The 19,518-nt window shown below is 41.4% G+C and overlaps 1 protein-coding gene across 2 annotated transcripts in view; it reads right to left on the reverse strand.

Moving 5' to 3' along the window:
• Nucleotides 1-387: 387 nt before the first annotated feature.
• The window catches only part of Cdc42 (cell division cycle 42), a 41,115-nt gene continuing 21,984 nt past the window's right edge, over nt 388-19,518 (reverse strand). The window contains exons 2-6 of one of the 2 annotated variants that reach the window (XM_090335605.1): nt 15,780-15,935; nt 11,323-11,395; nt 8,112-8,221; nt 7,785-7,982; nt 388-1,881 (exon numbers count right to left, since the gene is read on the reverse strand). In XM_090335605.1, the coding sequence (XP_090191731.1) occupies nt 1,792-1,881; nt 7,785-7,982; nt 8,112-8,221; nt 11,323-11,395; nt 15,780-15,884 (576 nt within the window). In that variant the 5' untranslated portion in view covers nt 15,885-15,935 and the 3' untranslated portion in view covers nt 388-1,791. Of the gene's footprint in view, nt 1,882-3,129; nt 3,315-7,784; nt 7,983-8,111; nt 8,222-11,322; nt 11,396-15,779; nt 15,936-19,518 lie in introns of those variants that run through there. The other variant, XM_090335606.1, reaches the window with a different exon arrangement.

Genomic DNA, 19,518 nt, shown 5'->3' on the forward strand with positions numbered 1-19,518 from the left:
AACACCTCAAACTTACTGCCAGAAAAGAAATAAAGCTTTAAAATATTATCCTAAAATTTGTTAGCATGTCTATACTCCTGGTTATTCAGCAGGCTGAGCTCTGAGGATTGCAGTTCAAAGCCAGCCTGGGCATGAAAGTCTGTGAGACTCTTATCTCCAATTAACCACCAGAAAAATTGAAGTGGTGCTATGATTCAACATGGTAGAATATTAGCCTTGAGTGAAAAGCTCAGGGATTACGCCCAGGCACTGAATTCAAGCCCCACAACCAATTCCCTCCCAATCCCCCCAAAAAAGAAGTTAGAAATTAATGCTATGTAATAAGTTCCCACTCCTAAATACCTGAAAAGTAAGAGGCGGAGGGAAAATAACAACCTTTAGGCTGGCTTGTGAAGGGTTTTGTTTGTTTAATACATCTGAAAAGAACGCATATACAAAGAATTGAAACATGAGAAAGCACTGGTTCAATACTAATGAATCTACACGAATTAGGATTTGAAGAAGGTGGAAAAGATTACCTAAACATTTTTAAAAATTGGAAACTGCAACTGAAATAGTCTGATAAAATCCCTATTAACACTTATAATAAATGAGTCTTAATAAGACTCTTGCCATTTTTATTAAACTGGAGAGCTTCAGCAGGTTGCTCAAGGGTTCCTCATATGCAAGACAGAAAAAAGGGATTACCCTGACTGGTCCCCATGTTGGCTAAGTGTTGCCCTTCTACCAGCCCCAGCTTCTCAAGAAGCAGGCCTGGCAGCCTCATCACCAGAAAGGAAGCCAGTCATCTCATAGGCGTCTGTCTTCCAGCACCCCTCTACCCCTCTCAGAGTTTTTCTCCATGGGCCAGTCATCAGCTGGCTTCCAAGAATACCACACACTACTGACTTGCAAATCAATACTAAGCATGTAAGACAATGACTGACAAGAAAAAAATATTATGTATGAAGTCAATTTGGTGTATTTCAAAAGGTGCAATACTCTTCTTCATTTATGAGTAAAAGAAGTTAGAAATCATTTCCCCCTCAAAAAAAAAAAAAAGGCAAACGAATTTCCTTGGAAGTCACAGTCACATATAGAGTGCATCCTAGAAAAGAGGAGGGCAAGACGGCTTCCACCCACGTTCATGAGCATCATCAAATACTGGATCTACTCAAGGGTGGAGGGAGGGAAAAAAAGGCAACTTTCAAAAAGGAGTATGTTATTAAATGAGGCATTTACTATACTCCTTCCTAAGAGCACCAGATGGGGAACACATTTTCTAAACTAGAGTTAGGAAGTGGAATGTGGAATTAATCCGTCCTCCTCCCTGAAGGGCTGTCACTGGTTAATGTTTAAAAAAACAAAATACTAAAAAATGAATCCCACACACACAACCCCCCCCCACCCCGGGGGGAAAAAAAAGCCTCTAAAATGTCCCAGATTACTGTCTAAAATGGAACCAGGGAGCAGCTTCAACAATTCAAAATTAGTCTGTTACAGTCGTCACAAGCATGCCTTGCTTTTAAACAAACAAACAAAAAAGGTTGGTTTTTTTTTTTTTTGAAACAACAAAAACTAGTACTGATCACTTTTTCTGACAATACACAATTATCAAAATTAACTAGTACTTGGAAGGCGAAGGGGGGGGCATACCTATGGGCCTTGTCTCACATGAGTGCATGTGGGTAGGTACAGGGCATTTGTCATTATTGCAGAAACGAATTTTAATTTTTAATTTTAGTTTGATTTAAACATTGCTTTTAGTATGATGCCGACACCAGCTGTGCAGAAAGGGCTCTGAAGAGATGTTCATAGCAGCACACACCTGCGGCTCTTCTTCGGTTCTGGAGGCTCCAGGGCAGCCAATATTGCTTCATCAAACACATTCTTTAGGCCTTTCTGAAAGGGGTAGAAAGAAGAAATGGGCAGTCTGATTTTCAATATAATACAGCTAGAGTTCAAGCTTAAAGCAGTCAAAACCCTGAGAGTGGGCAAAGGAACATTAAAAATAACCCTAAATCTTAACCTAATAATCTCAGATCACCAAGTTTTGTCTAGACAGGGTACCAGAGAAATTCAGCAATGTAGGAGCAGAGGAATAGATATTGATGAGTGAGACAATGGTTCTCTGAGATAGCTTTTTGCAGACCAATGTATATTACAAGAAGCAAATAAGCACAAATGTCACTTATTCATTCGATGTGAGTTTTGTAATGTGTTGCTGAAACCTTTTACATAGAAACAAGGGAAGCAGCTCTGCATTCAAATGAAACAGCTGGATGTCACACAGGACAGATGCATCCATATTATATGGAAGGCACAGGCAGAGGCAGCATGGGTATGGCAACTGAAAGAGATTCACTTTCAATTCTTTATCCCAACTGAGAATTCATGGAATCAAAGTAGGTACCTGATACATAATAAAGTTAGAATCAGAAAGTGCAGCAGGAATAAAGCTTCATCAGGCATTTATACAAACAATTGTATATTTTTTAATTTCAAAATTTAAAGGTGACCACAATTGTATGTTTCCCTCATAACAATAAAATCAGAAGCAGTAAAATATAAAGATGGCAACTTTACATTTCAACATTAACAAACCTTACGTCAACTGTTAAAATGGATGCTATTCTTAGAAGATAATAACAAAGAATTCATAAAGCAGTAAGCAGATACATCATTATCTTCCCCATCCCAGACTGACAAATAGTCCACTACAGCACAAACAGGCAAAGCAATAGCAACACAAAGTCTCACTGCACAAAGCAAAACCAGAAAAGAATCCTCCCCTCCCCATTACACTCTACTAGCAAGTCACCCTTTTTGTCATAGTTTGTCATGCAATTACAATTAACAATTCATCATGAGTAAAATGGTGTCTGTGTTGCTTTTTCCATCTAGAACTAATTATCTAGTGTTAAAACTTTTCTTGTTTTCTCCCAGAGGACATTTTTAATAACAAGCCATATTCCCTTTTGCAGTAGAATTCAAAACCAAAAGGCTCTGAGCATCAGGCAACTCAAGCAGCAGAAAGTTAAACAAGTCCAACTTGACTATCACAAAAAATATTCTGTAAGATATTGCATTAATAAGTTAAAAACTAATACAGAGGTTGTTCTAAGGTGGTAAGTAAAAAGACGCAGAGGCTTGCAAACAGGATTGTTTTATTCCTTTGTTTTTAAATGATCTTTCTACAGTGGTGGGACAGGAAGCAGCAGCAAAGAGGGAAAGGAGAAAACAGTTTAGAATATACAGCACTTCCTTTTGGGTTGAGTTTCCGGAGGCTCGAGGGCAGCTAGGATAGCCTCATCAAACACATTCTTCAGACCTCTCTACAAGACAGAGGGGAGGAGAGAGAATAGCAGCCAGGTTAGAGGATTAGAAGACTAGCAGATATAACAGCAGTCCGGATTAAGTGAGCTGAATTCACAGAAGCAATGTATTTTAAGAAAATTAAATGTCAAGATGCTAAGTCTAAAACTCAGTATTAGAAGAACAGCCAATTGAAGAGTTATCAACTCAAAAGAAGGTTAACTGAGAAAGCAGGTTTGGTTTGTTTTTTGTTGTTATTATTCAGTTATGCGTTTTGAACTCTGGGCCTGGGGGCTATCCCTAAGCTCTTCAGCTCAAGGCTATCACTCTACCACTTTAAGCCATAGCTCCATTTCCAATTTTCTGGGGGTTAATTGGACTTTCACAAACTTTCATGCCAGGAGAGGAAAATTTCGTATGTACAGCTGAGACCTGTGATAGACAATTAAGCCTTTCACGAGTTCTCAATATTTCTACAGATAAGAAGGGCACCATATGCTAGAAATAGATTTATTATAATTTCAGGCTTGTGTGAATTCAGCCCCTGAATAACTGAAGGACACAAATAGCAGACTAAGAGGCATGCCACATGTTTCTCAGTTCAGTGACATATCTGGATGAAATTAATCAGCGTTTCAGAGTAGAGCAGTTTCCCAAACAAAAAGGTTAAGACATTTAGGAGAATTTGCTGTACAACAGTAGCAACTGGGGAATTTAAAGAAGTGACTATAGAAACAGCATACACTTCAGTTATTCAGCAACGTTATTAGAATCAGTTACCACCACCCAAGTCATACAAAAACAAAGAATGGGGTCCTAGAATGAGTTTTTAGCAAGCAGTCCAATGCTTTAAGATGTCTGCATGATTATCAGAGCATAAAGCATGGAGTGAGAGTGAGAACAAAGAGAACTGTCACATCTACAGGCATTAAGATGGAAAAATGCACTTACACCTCAGCCAGAAACTCCAAAGTGACTGTGGCTCTGTAGCAGTGGTACCTTGGACCCAGGTCTATAGACTCACCTAAACCTGAAGCCACAGGTTTACCAACCAAAGAGGTTTCACATGTTCTTTACGTAATAATGTGATCACAAGTAAAAATGTAACCAAAGTCCCAGAACAGGTCCAAAAGTAAGTGCCAACCATGGACTACCCTAAACATTGTTCCCTCTTCACACCTTACTCCAACTGTGGCATCCCAGAGGAATGATACCCACACATTCCGTTAGATACAAAATAAATAAATAAATCAGTAATAAAGGCAAAGAAACTATGCACTGTTTGCTCACACCTGTAATCATACCAACTCAAGAAGTTGAGATCTGAAGATCACAGTTCAAAACCAGCTTGGACAGGAAAGTCCATGAGGCTCTTACCTTCAACAAAAAGCACTCAGGAGGCTGAGATCTGAGGATCGCAGTTCAAAGCCAGCCCAAGCACTAAAGTCTGTGAGACTTTTATCTCCAATCAATAATCCACCAGAAAACTGGAGGTGGAGCTGTGTCTCAAAGTGGTAGAACACTAGCCTTGAGCTAAAAGCCCAGGCCCAGAGCCCAGGCCCAGAGTTCAGGCCCCATGACCCACCAGCAAAAAAAAAAAAAAAAAAAAAAAAAAAAAATCATGCTTCACAGAAGCATCAGCTACCTAAAATAAGCTCTTTGTCAGTGACCTAAAATTAGGTCAACATAGCCTACTTGTCTCCATTTCCTCCAAAGCAGCCCTATCTCAATAACAGAGTACATTCAAAGATACATTCTTCTCCCTCCCAACATTGACACACTTTTCAGGAGGTGGTTCTAGAACATAGAGAAAAACGTCATTAAAGCATTGTTTTTTTTTGTTTTTCATCTCAATCTGTGCAATGTGAGAGAAGATGTGAACCATTCTGAATTTTTTTTTTTAATGCCAGTCCTGGGGAATAAACTTGGATCCTGGGCACTGTCCCTGAGCTGCTTCTGCTCAAAGCTAGTGCTCTACTACTTGAGCCACGCAGTACCACTTCTGGTTTTTTTCTGTCTATGTGGTACTGAGGAATCATCCCAGGGCTTCATGCAAGCTAGGCAAGCAGTTTACCAGGAAGTCACATTTCCAGAGCCCCATTCTGAACTTTTAGATATTTACTTTTACTATGAGGTAATAGGCTTTTGGGAATGTGTCTAAATATCTAAAGATTGCTGAGCACTGGTGGCTCACATCGATAATCCTAGCTATTCAGGAGGCTGAGACCTGAAGATCATGGCTCCAAGCCAGCCTAGGCAGAAGAGTCCCCAGAGACTCTTATCTCCAATTAACCACTCAAACTGTGGCTCAACTGGTAGAGCTCTATTCTTGGGCAAAAGACAGAGACAAGCTAAGCTGGTGGCTTAATCCTGTAATCCTCGCTACAGAGAAGGCTGAGATCTAGGATCTCAGTTCAAAGCCAGCCATCTGCGAGACTTATCTCCAACTAACCACCAGAAAACAGACTTATCTCCAACTAACCACCAGAAAACGCAAGTAGCACCTGGGCTCAACATGGTGGCGTACTAGTTTTGAGCTGAAGAACTCAAGAACAGTATCCAGGAAGAGTCCAAACCCCATGACTGATCAAAAAAAAAGTACTTAATCTTTGAAATTATCCTGTGGATTATCTAATTAAACACAGAAGTTTTATCTTTAATGGCCAGCCCAGTACAACTCCGTACTTACTAGGCACTGAGCCATATACAAAATACCTAGTGAAACATCAATGTATATATTTATATGTGCCACAGTATAAACAAAATCAAGAATAAAAGTGCCAGGCTGGGAGCATGGTCTAGTGGTAGAGTGCTTGCCTAGCATGCACAAACCCCTGGGTTCAATTCCTGAGTACCACATACACAGAAAAAGCCAGAGGTGATGCTATAGCTCAAGTGGTAGAGCGCTAGCCTTGAGGAAAGCCCAGTGCTCAGGCCCCAAGTTCAAGCCCCAGTACGGGCAAAAAGAAAATAAATAAAAAGTTGGTGGGCTGGGAATGTGACCTAGTGGTAAAGTGCTTGCCTAACTTGCATGAAGCCCTAGATCCGATGCCTCTGCACCACATACACAGAAAAAGCCAGAAGTGAGGCTGTGGCACAAGTGGTAGATTGCTAGCCTGGAGAAAGCTCTAGGACAGTGCCCAGACCCCGAATTCAAGCCCCAGGACTGCCCTCCTCCAAAAAAACCAGGTTGGGCTAGGCACAGTAGCTCACGCCTGTAATTCTAGCTTCTCAGGAGGCTGAGATCTGATCATCAAAGTTCAAAGCTAGCCAGGGCACAAAAGGACCTTAGACTCTTATCTCCAGTTAACCTCTACAAAACAGGAAGTGGGGCTTGGCTCAAGGATAGGGAGGTAGCCTTGAGCTGAAGAGCTCAGGGACAGTGCCCAGTCCAAGTTCAAGCCCCATGACCCACCAAAAAAAAAAAAAAGAAAGAAGTTGGAGTTATAGCTTAAGGTAGAGTACCAACCATGAACACCTAGGCCCAAGGACTGAAATAAACACAAACACATATACACTCAAAAAAAAACACCTGGAATAAAAAATGAGAACTACAGCAGAAAGAGCCAACACAGCTTTCTTTGATGCAATCTCAAGTACTGACTCATCCTGTCTCTGTTAATTACCCCAGAACAATGTAGTATTGATTGTCAAAATTGGGGGGGGGGGAGATATCTAAGAGTTGACTGGTCACTTGTCTCAAGCTTCACCCAGCAAAACTGCCAAAGTAAAGGTCCTCTACCTCTGTCTCTGAGCTCCAACTGGAATGCCCATGACATACAATCTCCTTCAAATCCACACCAGGAATGATGTTGGTGGAACTGCATTTGACAAAAATGCTTTGATGGGTGAATCTGCAGTTCCTAAAACTTATCTGGTCCCCTAAAGAGACATTTCCTTGTGTTGGTATCAGTTCTTTTCTCGGGGTTCAGTATAGCCCATCTGAACACTGCATCTTCTTTAGCCATTCCATAGACATTGTGTGACACGTTATTGTGTGAAATGTTGAATGCATGATCTGAGGGCTAATATTAGTAAAGACAGAAAAAAAGAACCTGCATTACCAAGAGCATATTACTATCAAGTGAACTTAGTGGTATCTGGCAAATTAAAGGCAATGAAATGTTAAAATAAAATAAATTTTTTAAGTCTCCGGGGCAGGGAATGTGGGGATGAGTTCATATCTTTACTTTCTAAGTCTATACACATGCCAACCTTTCATGTAAGGGTTTTGCTTTTGTTTTAAACATGGCCTTGCCCATGTCAAATCATTCAGTAAAGTACAATATGGGAGATTATCAATATAAGAGGTTTAGAAACTAACAGTGATTTCATAAATAGAGACCTCCAGCACATTTACAATGTGAAGCTGATCACATTCTTCCAGGGCAGATTTATGTACTGCTGACCACTGTAGAAATAATGTCCATATACCAATGTTCCTAGAAATATGCAGCAACCTAAAACCATTCCTTCCACACAGCTCTTACCTGCGTAAGTGCAGAACACTCCACATACTTGACAGCCTTCAAATCACGTGCCAACTTTTCAGCAGTCTCTGGAGTGATAGGCTTCTGTTTGTTCTTGGCAAGTTTCTCAATAGTGGAGGGGTCATCTCTGAGATCAATTTGGGTACCAACAAGCAGGAAAGGAGTCTTTGGACAGTGGTGAGTAATCTCAGGTACCCACTAAAGGAAAGTTATTTTAAAAATATCAGTATTAATAATAATACACAAAGGTCTAAAGCTCTATTTACAATAGGCCAAAAGAAATTCAATAACTATCTTTTATAGGGGAAGGATATATAACTAATTTACCTTTTCTTTCACATTTTCAAATGAAGACGGAGAAACCACTGAAAAACAGACTAGAAATACATCTGTTTGTGGATAACTCAGTGGTCGTAATCTGTCGTAATCTTCTTGCCCTAAGGAATAAAGTTAGAGAGAAGTCATCAACTGAATCTTACTATCTTCAGAGCACTCAAATGAAGTAAGCCAATAGATTAAACAGCTTAACAGCACACTGAGCATGAACCATAGAACAGTATTTCTAATAATATGTATGGCTTAGGGCTGGGAATGTGACTTGGTGGTAGAGTGCTTGCCTGGCTTGCATGAAGTCCTTGGTTCGATTCCTCAGTACCACATAAACAATAAAGACTGGAAGTGATGCTGTGGCTCAAAGGTACAGTGCTAGCCTTGAGCAAAAGAAGCTCAGGGACAGTGCCCAAGCCCTGAGTTCAAGGCCAAGACTGGCAAAAAAAATAATAATAATGTTTTTTTGTTTTTGTTTTTTTTGTTTGTTTTGCCAGTTCTGGACTTGAGCTCAGGGCCTGAGCATTATTCTTGGACTTTCTCAAGGCTACAGCTCTACCACTTGAGCCTCAGCACTATCTCTGGCTTTTTTCTGTTTATGTGGTACCAAGGAGTCGAACCTGGGTCTTCGTGCATGCTAGGCAAGCACTCTACCACTAGGCCAAACTCCCAGCCCCAATAATAATAAATTTTTAAAACATATGGCTTAGCTAGTAGTTATATACTATTTAGATAATATTTTCCCTCGGCTAACTTTTCTTATGTATGTCAAAAAAAAAAATTCCTTATTGAGCCAGTTGTTTACACCTGGTATCCTAGCTACTCAGAAGGCTGAATCGAAGATGGAGATTCAAAGCTGGCCAGGACAAAAAAGCCTCCAAGTCTCTTATCTCTAATTAACTACCAAAAAAGCCATAAGTGGAACTGTGGCTCAAGTGATAAAGTGCTAGCCTTAAGCAAAAAACTCAAAGACAGTGCCCCAAGTTCCAGCCCTAGGACTGGCACAAACAAAAACCTTTTGCTACTATACCTGGGCTCACAACTATAATAAATAAAAGCAAATACTTTTACTGGCACCTAAAAGACCAGGTGCCAGTGGCTCACACATGTAATCCTAGTAAGAGCTGAGGATCAAGGTTGGAAGCCAATCCAGGCAGGAAAGTCCATGCAACTCCAATTAAACATCAAAAAACTGTAAATGAAGCTGTGGCTCAAGCCATAAAACGGCTATCATTGAGCAAAACATCTTAGGGACAGAGCTTGTTCAAGCCCCAAATATACTGCTTAGCAATAAAAAGAAACAACAATTGATACACCTGACAAGGCTGGCTCCTGAAAATATTATGTATGGTACCTGAAAATAGTTAAACATAAAATATTCAGATGCAATCCTAGAACCAGCAGATCTGTAATTGGCCAGGTCATGGGAGGAAAGGACTGACTGCAAAAAAGGCACAAGAACACTTAGAAGAAAGTGGCACTGTGGCTCAAGGGGAGTGGCTTTGAGCTGAAGAGTTCAGGAGTGGGTCTTGGCTCTAGGTTAGGGCGGTAGCATTGAGCTGAAAAACTCTGGGACAGTGCCCAGTTCCAGTTCAAGCTCTATGACACACATAGAAAGAGACTCTGGCACCCAAGGCCAGAGTTTAAGTCACACAATTGGGAGGGAAATTAAGATTATAAAATATTTCTATCTTTATTATTGTAAAGGACTAAAATTATTAGTCAAGCTTAATACTTAATATAAATGAATTTTACTGTATTATTCATCAGGACAGCTTTTAAAGTATCTATTAAAAATGCAAAGACTTATAAAAATGAGCATTACAAATTCAAAAATAAAATTTTAAATCAATTTTCAACTACAAGTAGCCATACACTGGTTTTTCTTTGCATACAGATTGCCTCCAAAGGACATATAGAACAGCAGGGGGAAATATCCCTCAACTATTATAGGCTATTATTTTTTCTATTTTTTTAGGCTTCTTCTAACATACTACCTAGGATATACAAAGCCATGGGTTCAATTCTAAGTAGGGTTTGAACTTGTGTTCACCCTAACGGCACTCAACCACTTGAGCCACACCTCTAAACTTCTGGTCTTGGGCTTGAAACTCAGGGCCTGGTGTTGTCCCCGAGCTTTATGCACAAGGCTAGCACTCAACCACTCTTAATTGGAGATCAATCGAGGTCCTTAGTAAGGTAATAAAAATAAGACAGAGGGACAGGAGTGTGGCCTAGTGGTAGAGTATTTGCCTAACATGCACAAAGCTCTGGGTTTAATTCCTCGGTTTAATTCCTGGGTTTAATTCACATACACTGAAAAAAAGCCAAAAGTGGTTCTGTGGCTCAAGTGGTAGAGTTCTAGGCTTGAGGAAAGCCCAAGGACAGTGCTCAGGCCCAGAGTTCAAGCCCCAGGCCTGGCAAAAAAATAAAATAAAATAAGACAGGCATCAATGGCTCAAGCCTATAACCCTAGCTACTCAGGAGGCTGAGATCTGAGGAACATGATTCAAAGCCAGTAGCAGAAGATTCTTATATCCTATCAACTATCAAAAGAAACTGGAAAGCCGGGCATATGGTGGTTCATATTTGTAATCCTAGCTACTGGGGAGGCTGAGATCTGAGGATCCAGGTTCAAAGCCAGCCTGGGCACAAAAGGACCTGAGACTCTTATCTCCAATTATCCTCTAGAAAAGGAAAGTGGGTCTTGGCTCTAGGTTAGGGCGATAGCATTGAGCTGAAAAACTCCAGGACAGTGCCCAGTTCGAGTTCAAGCCCCATGACACACGAACGAACGAACGAACGAACGAACGAACGAAGAAAGAGAGAGAGAGAAAGAGAGAGAGAGAAAGAAAGGAAAGAGAAAAAGAGAGAAAGAAAAAGAGAGAAAGAAAGAAGAAACGAGAGAAAAAAGAAAGAAAAAGAGGAAGAAAGAGGGGGAGGGAGGGAAGGAAGGAAGGAACAACAAATTAGAAGTGGAGTTGTAACTCAACTGGTAGAGCACTAGCCTTGAGCCAAAAGCTTAGGAATAGTGCCCAGGCTCTAGGACCAGCACCAAAATTATTATTAGTAGTAGTAGTAGTAGTATTTAAGAAAAGGTAAATGAATTGCTAAAATGCTAATTTCCCAAGATGACCAAAAAGATACACAACCAGCAACTATTACAGTTACAAGTCAAATCAAAACATTACAAAAGAAATTAAGTTTTTACCTGCAGTATCAAAAAGTCCAAGAGTATAAGGCTCTCCACCAATCATAACCGTGACTGCATAGTTGTCAAAAACCTAAAAATTCAAAATTCAAAAAATAAATACATTGTTAATGTGTAAAGGGATAGCTCAGAAAGGGATGAGGCCATTTCTAAGCAATTACTTGTTTCTTAAGACTTGACCTTAGCACATCCTTCTTATATAGCCGATGCAGCCAACTAAGCCTTTTCATGAGCTGAATGGGTGCTGGGAAGAGGGACCAAGGATTTGTCCTGGGATGTCTGCCCTATGACAGCAGACTAGATAGAGCCACAAAACCATTAGAGGTATTACAACAGTGGATCTTCAAGCTACAGAAAATGATACTTAACGTACCACATACATAGAAAACAGAAATGATGCTATAGAGCTGTAGCCTTGAGAAAGCCCAAGGGCAGTACTGGTTCAAGCCCCAGGTCTGGCCAAAAAAAAGAAAAGAAAATTATATTTAAGTAAGAAACTTTTATCTCAATGTTCAATCTGTATTTCTTCATAAACCATTTCCATTTTTCTTTGTTTTGTTTTGTTTTGCCAGTATTGGGCCTTGAACTCAGAGACTTGAGCACTATCCGTGGGCTTTTCCTCAAGGCTAGTCAAGGCTAGTGCTCTACTACTTGAGCCACAACACCACTTCTGGCTTTTCTAGGTATGTGGTACCGAGGATTTGAACCTGGGTCTTCGGGCATGCAAGGCAAGCACCCTATCATTAGGCCAAACTCCCAGCCGAACCATTTCCTTTTAATCTAGAATTAAAATCTCATAGATTCTTGATGAGATTTTTCCCCCCTTCCAGGGTCCCAGAAAGAGCCTTCTTGCAAACAATCCCATATGAGAAAAAGAAGGTACTCCAGTAAAGTGTCCAAGAAAATGCTTACAGATTATCTGTTAAGAATTCTGTGATAGGGGGCCGGGAGTTTGGCCTAGTGGTAGAGTGCTTGCCTAGCATGCATGACGACCTGGGTTCAATTCCTCAGTACCACATACATAGAAAAAAGCCGGAAATGGTGCTGAGGCTCAAGCGGTAGAGCTCTAGCCTTGAGAAAGTCCAAGGACAGTGCTCAGGCCCTGAGCTCAAGCCCAGGACTGGCAAAAAAAAAAAAAAAAGAATTCTGTGATAGGGCCTGGAGTTTGGCCTAGTGGTAGAGTGCTTGCCTAGCAGGCATGAAGACCCAGGTTCAATTCCTCGGTATCACATGTTAGGTCTGCCTTGAAGAAATGACTTCTTCCCTTGGCTCTCTCCCCTTGCACCCTGGATAACCCCGCCCAGCACCTGTAACCCTGGCAACTGGCATGCCTGGGGGCAGTGGGAGGTCCTCCAGTTTGAGATATTTCCCCATCCTCTGAGATCACATCCACTTCCAGTGTGGCTATACCCCTCCCCCTATATAATTTCTCACTTCCTGCCACAAGCTCTCTTGCATGCCTGACTCCATCTTGGGTGGCAGGAGTCTGCTCTTTCCTCACACAATAAACCCTCTTTCTTTTCCTGAACTGTGTGGAGTTTCCTTTCAGCAGACCTTACACCACATACATAGAAAAAAGCCAGAAGTGGTGCTGAGGGTCAAGGACAGTGCTCAGACCCTGAGCTCAAGCCCAGGACTGGCCAAAAAAAAAAAAAATTCCATGATAGCCACGTTTGGAGGCTCAGGCCTGTAATCCTAGCTACTTAGAAAGCTGAGATCTGAGGATTTCCATTTAAAGCCAGCACGGAAACTAAAGTTCATGAGATTCTTATCTCCTATTAACCACTAGGAAACCGGAAGTGGCCCTAAGGTCAAGGGGTAATGCAGCAGCCTTGAACTGAAGAGCTCAGGGACAATGCCCAGGCCCAGTGATAGGGTGGTAGCCTAGAGCTGAAGGACTCAGGGACAGCACCCAGTCCCAGAGTTCAAGCCCCACGACCGACCCCCCCCCCCAAAAAAAGAAAAGAAATAAAACAAGAAGAAACATGCTCAAGCTCGCAAACTGCAAGGTTTTTTTGTTTGTTTGTTTTTTGATGGGTCATGGGGCTTGAACTTGGCCTAGGTGCTGTCCAGAGCTCTTCAGCTCAAGGCTACCACCCTACCCTTGAGCCAAGCCCCACTTCCAGGGGTTAATTGGAGATAAGAGTCTCAGGTCCTTCAGTGCTCCTGCACAACTATCCGAACTACTCAGGAGATTGAGATCTGAGGATCTTGGTTCAAAGCCAGCCCAGGCAAGCAAATCCATGAGACTCATCTCTAACTACTAAAAAAGCTGGAAATGGACCTGTGGCTCAAGGGGTAGAGTACTACTAGTAGTCTTGTGGGGGGAGGGGGGAGAGAAGCAGGACTAGAACTTGGAGGGGGGAAAAAAAAAGCAGAAGTAGAGCCCCAATCTAGTAGTATAATACCAGTCTTGAGTGAAAAAAGTAAGGAGGGGGGCCGGGAGTTTGGCCTAGTGGTAGAGTGCTTGCCTAGCATGCACAAAGACCCGGGTTCCATTCCTTGGTACCACATACATAGAAAAAAAGCCAAAAGTGGTGTTGAGGCTCAAGTGGTAGAGTTCTAACCTTAAGAAAGTCCAAGGACAGTGCTCAGGCCCTGAGCTCAAGCCCATGACTGGCAAAAAAAAAAAAAAGTAAGGAGGACAGTGCCAGGTTCTGAGTTCAAGCCCCAGTACTGGCATCTGGCACGCATACATGTGTATTCTTCTCTGCTTGGCCTAACCGGTTTTTTGTTGTTGTTTGTTTTTTGGTGGGTCATGGGTCTTGAACTCAGCCTGGGAGCCGTCCTTGAGCTCTTCAGCTCAAGGCTACTGATCTACCCTAGAGCCAAGCCGCACTTCCCTTTTCTAGAGGTTAATTGGAGATGAGTCTCAGGTCCTTTAGTGCCCAGGCTGGCTTTGAACCTGGATCCTCAAATCTCAGCATCCTAAACAGCTGGGATTACAGGCATGAGCCATGGAGTTCAGCTTCCTAACCTTATCTTTTAGAGATCTACGTACATACATATGTACGTACGTACACACACACACAGCACAACTTCCATAAAATATCCAATATTAAGCCATAAAATACAAAGGAGCAAATTATTTAAATACTAAAGTATACGATCTACATAACAACTAATGTTCCTTGCAACTTCAATATCTCATATGTATCATGTCCCCAAATAGGCCAACTCAACAATAATTTTTTTTTTTGTATCCAATTATACCTTTAACCCCTCCACCACCACCAGCACCACCACCAATAAATCTTCCTATATTCCTGGACTCCTGGGGCTGCCCATTGTTCCTTCCCTGGAACACTATTTTTTTTTTCCTGCCATTTCCAGGGCTTAAACTCAAGGCGTAGACCCTGTCCTTGAGCACTTTTGCTCAAGGCTAGCAGTCACCAGAGCCACAGAACCACTTCCGGCTTTTTCTGTATATGTGGTACTGAGGAATCAAAACCAGGACTTCGTGCATGATAGGCAAGCACTCTACCATTAGGCCACACTCTCGGCCCCTAGAACATACTTCCAATTGAACATAACTGTCAACCTTTATAGCCTGTGTTTACTTGCCTGATAAAACTATATTTCTCGGGGCCGGGAGTTTGGCCTAGTGGTTAAAGTGCTTGCCTAGCATGCATGAAGACCCAGCTTCGATTCCTCGGTACCACATACATAGAAAAAAGCCGGAAGTGGTGCTGGGGCTCAAGTGGTAGAGCTCTAGCCTTGAGAAAGTCCAAGGGCAGTGCTCAGGCCCTGAGCTCAAGCCCAGGACTGGCAAAAAAAAAAAAAAAAACTATATTTCTCTGGGGTAACCTAAAGTATTCATACACTTCCTTCCCCCTTCCAAAGAGCACTAGTCCCACATTAATCAAGTGGGACTACAATGGCTCACTCTCTTCAGGCCATCTCACTACTCTCAGTACTGAATAGACATGTTGTACACTTATCATAATTAATTCCATTGGGCTGATCAAGGGCTAAGACTCCCACAAGCTGTGTTCTGAAAACAAAATAGGTCTTCTCTTTACTGTTCCTGCGTCCTCTTTTGGAGCTCCATTACTGCTACAGTTTCAGATATGGCCTATCAACAAGCAAAGTATACTAGGTAAATGAGGCACACTGCTTTCTCTGAAGTTACAAAACACCTTGCATCCCAGGAGACATCAGGGGGAAAAAAAATTCTTTCATTCTAAGATGTACAGCATCATTCTCCAAACTGAGACCACCACTTTTTAGAATTTATTTACTGGAGAAGTTCTGACTTCCAGAACTTCTTACAAATCCTTGTTATCACCCCTTCCTGATTTTCCACTGATTTCTCAGCTGTTTAAAGTGAATATAATTGGTCCTTATCTTTGAACACAGGAAACAAAGGCAGACAGAAAATTTTCAGTACACACAGAGAAACTTTTCAAAGGTTATCAAATTCTACATTCACTAATAAGAGAAATATTTATACTTACAGTTGGTACATATTCAGATGGAAACTTATTTGTTGTGTAAGATATCAGGAGACATGTTTTACCAACAGCACCATCACCCACAACAACACATTTAATTGTCTGCATGGCAGAAATAGATTTGTATCCACTTTAAAATAATCCAAAGTTGATGGTGACCTACAAATGAAGATTTAAGATATTTATTTTGTGTGTGTACATACACATATATGCAGTTTCTTCTAACTAGCAAAAAGTTTCACTAACAGCTTATAACAGGATTAGAAATAACTACTTTGGCTGAAAGGGTCTAAAAGGAGAAATGCTGACACTCAAAAGTCACAAAAACAAGAATCAAATTTTCTAAGTTTCTGATTACTGGTTGTTTCAATTTCTTAAAAGCCCCAAGTGAGCCATGTGAGGTGGCTCACACCTGTAATCTTAGCTACTCAGGAGGCTGAGATCTGAGGGTCCCAGTTCAAAAAAGCCAGCCTGGGCACTAAAGTCCTTGAGACTCCAATTAACCACCAGAAAACTGGAAGTGGTACTATGGCTCAAGAGGTAGAGCAGTAGCCTTGAACTGACAAGCTCAGGGACAGGCCCAGGCCCAAAGTTCAAGTCCCATGACTGACCAAAAAAAAAAAAAAGCCTCAAGTGAGGTAGTACATTTCTTTTTGCAACAAAAGCCTATGCAGCATGGCAAGTGATATTGTGAAAATTTCTCTTCATATGTGCACAATACACACACACACACACACACACACACACACACACACACACACACACACACGCACGCACCTGTACATGAAACATCACAAAGAGCTGCTTCAGAGTTTCAGATATGGTCTATAAACAAGCAAAGTATACTACTACCACTCCATCCCAAAATATGAGCAACCTGAAGAACTGGCTTCAAAAGCTGTGGGACCATCAAGTTTCTTAGTTCACTAGTTCAATATTCCTGGTATGAAGAGTCCAAAACCTATGTTTTTATCATAAAAATGTCAAGCTAATATATAAATCATGTTGATCTCTAATAAACAAATACAATTACTTTAGTTTCACACTACAGTCCTCCATTCTAAGAAGCCAAAGCTATCAAGTACAAATGCATCTAAGATTACTGTATTTCATCAACATCGAGGCACTTCTGTCATATTGAAACATCTTTAAACTCAGAATTTCTTAGTAAGGTTATCTTGGAGTAATTATTGGCCTTTTTCTTTTGACAGCACTGGGGTGCTCAGGACCATGCTTGCTAGGCAGATATTATACCGTTTGAATCACACAGCCAGTCTTTTTATCTTTCCAAAAGGGTCTCGGGGCTTATACTTTTTTTTTTTTTTTTTGCCAGTCCTGGGCTTGCGCTCAGGGCCTGAGCACTGTCCTTGGACTTTCTCAAGGATAGAGCTCTACCCCTTGAGCCTCAGCACCACTTCCAGCTTTTTTCTATGTATATGGAACCGAGGAATCGAACCCGGGTCTTCGTGCATGCTAGGCAAGCACTCTACCACTAGGCCAAACTCCCGGCCCCGGGGCTTATACTTTTTGACCATAACAGCTTACAAGCACAATCCTCCCACCTGTGCCTTGCACAGGGCTGGGATTAGAGACATATATGATTTTATCTGGCTTATTTGTTGAGATATGATCTCACTTTTTGCCTGAGCTGGCTTTGAACTGTCAATTCCAGACCTCGTGCACCTAGATAGCTAAAATTACCAGTCTGAGTTTCTGTGCCCAACCCATTAGCAACCATTTCCCACAAAACCTTGAGACAGGCACTTTGAGGTGGCTCACACTTGTAATACTAGCTACTCAGGAGGCTGAAATCTAAGGACTGCAATTCAAAGCCAGCCCAGGCAAGAAAGTCCATGAGATTCTTCTCTCCAATAAACTACTCAGAAAAGGCTTGGCAAAGTCACTGTAGCTCAAGTGGTGGAGAACTAGCCCTGACCACAAAAAGGCTCAGGGACTGTGCCCAACCCTGAGTTCAAGTGCAGGACTGGCAGAGAGAGAGGGAGGGAAAGAGGGAAAGAAGGTATTAAGTAGAGTTGGAAGTTTGGCCTAGTGGCAGAGTGTTTGTCTAGCATGCACAAAGACACAAGTTCCATTCCTCAGTACCACATACACAGAAAAAGACGGAAGTGGTGCTATGGTTCAAGTGGTAAAACTCTTAAGTCTTGAGAAAACCCTTGGATAGTGCTCAGGCCCTGAGTTCAAGCCCAGGAAGGGCAAAAAAAAAAAAAAGGAGGAGGTAAAAGAATTAGGGTTAAAAAAAAAAAATCTTACCATCAATTATACTTCAAGAGTTAATTCTGGAAGGTGTGTTTGTGTGTGTGTATACCTATGCTTTCCTGAAAGGGTTTCAATATCTTCTACCTAGAACTGCCATTTTACGACACAAAAATAGAACTATTTAGTTCACCTAAATACAGATAATAGGTATGCTGCCATGCCTATGTGTTCTTACAGACTTCTTCACAACATTTAATCATAGTGATTTATAAATGTTCTCCAACAATTATATTCAAACCTACTGCAATTCACAAAACTCTGCATTCTATCTATTCCATCTTACATAATACTTCTTTTGCACTGAGAACAAAGACTGGTACCACTTTGTGAGCTGTTAAATGAATACAAAAATTGTATCACAATTGCTAATGCCTATCGTGGAGGCCCTAAGTTCAAACCTCAATAGTCAAGGGCAGGAGAAAAACTGTGTAACAAAAAAATGTGAAACTACATAAGGGATTAATTAGGGATGGTCAGAGGAAATATATACTAATACTCAACAAAATTATCTGAATTAGGGGTCAGGAGCTGAACCTAGCATTAACTGTTTGCCGCCTAGCATGCAGGAAGCCCTGAGTTTGATTCCTTAGTACTGCATACATAGAAAAAAAGCTGGACGTGGTGCTGTGGCTCAAGTGGTAGAGTGCTAGCCTTGAGAAAGCCAAAGGAAAGTACCCAGGCCCTGAGTTCAAGCCCCAGGACTGTCCCCCCCGCCCCCGCCCCCGCAAAAAAAAATCTGGATTAGGAATGATGAATTAATTCAATGGGAGACTTCTTGTCAAGTATATACATACCATAGGTTTGATCCCCAGTACAATAATATATAATAATATATAATTTTATCTGGGCACAGGCTCACACTTGTACTTCTAGCCGCTAAGGAGGCTGAGATATGAGGATCATGGTTCAAAGCCAACCTAGACAAGAAAGTCCATGAGACTCTCATCTGCTATTAAGGACCAGAAACCAGAAGTAACAATGTGGCTCAAAGTGGTAGAGTACTAGTTTTGAGCAAAAGAGCTCAAGATCAAACAGCACCCATGTCATAAGTTTGAACCCCATGACCAACTGAAAAAAATTTATTTTTAACTCTCTGGATATTTCTTTATACAACCTCCTCTGCTTTTTCCTTGTCTTTTCCTTAGTAAGAACTAAAAGAAACATTCATATAATATAGGGTTTGAAATTAAAAATTCTAGGCCGGGCGTGGTGACTCACACCTGTAATCCTAGCTACTCAGGAGGCTGAGATCTGAGGATTGTAGTTCAAAGCCAGCCTGGGCACTAAAGACCGTTAGACTCTTAGGTCCAATTAATCACTAAAAAACTAAAAAAGGGCAGTAGCCATCAGCTGAAGAGCTCAGGGACAGTGCCCAGGCCCAGAGGTCAAGCCCCATGACCCACAAAAAAATAAATAAAAATTCTGAACCTTGGGACCGGGAGTTTGGCCTAGTGGTAGAGTGCTT

This window comes from Megascapheus bottae, chromosome 6, assembly GCF_031878675.1.
Source record: "Megascapheus bottae isolate mThoBot1 chromosome 6, mThoBot2.hap1, whole genome shotgun sequence".
NCBI lineage: Eukaryota > Metazoa > Chordata > Mammalia > Rodentia > Geomyidae > Megascapheus > Megascapheus bottae.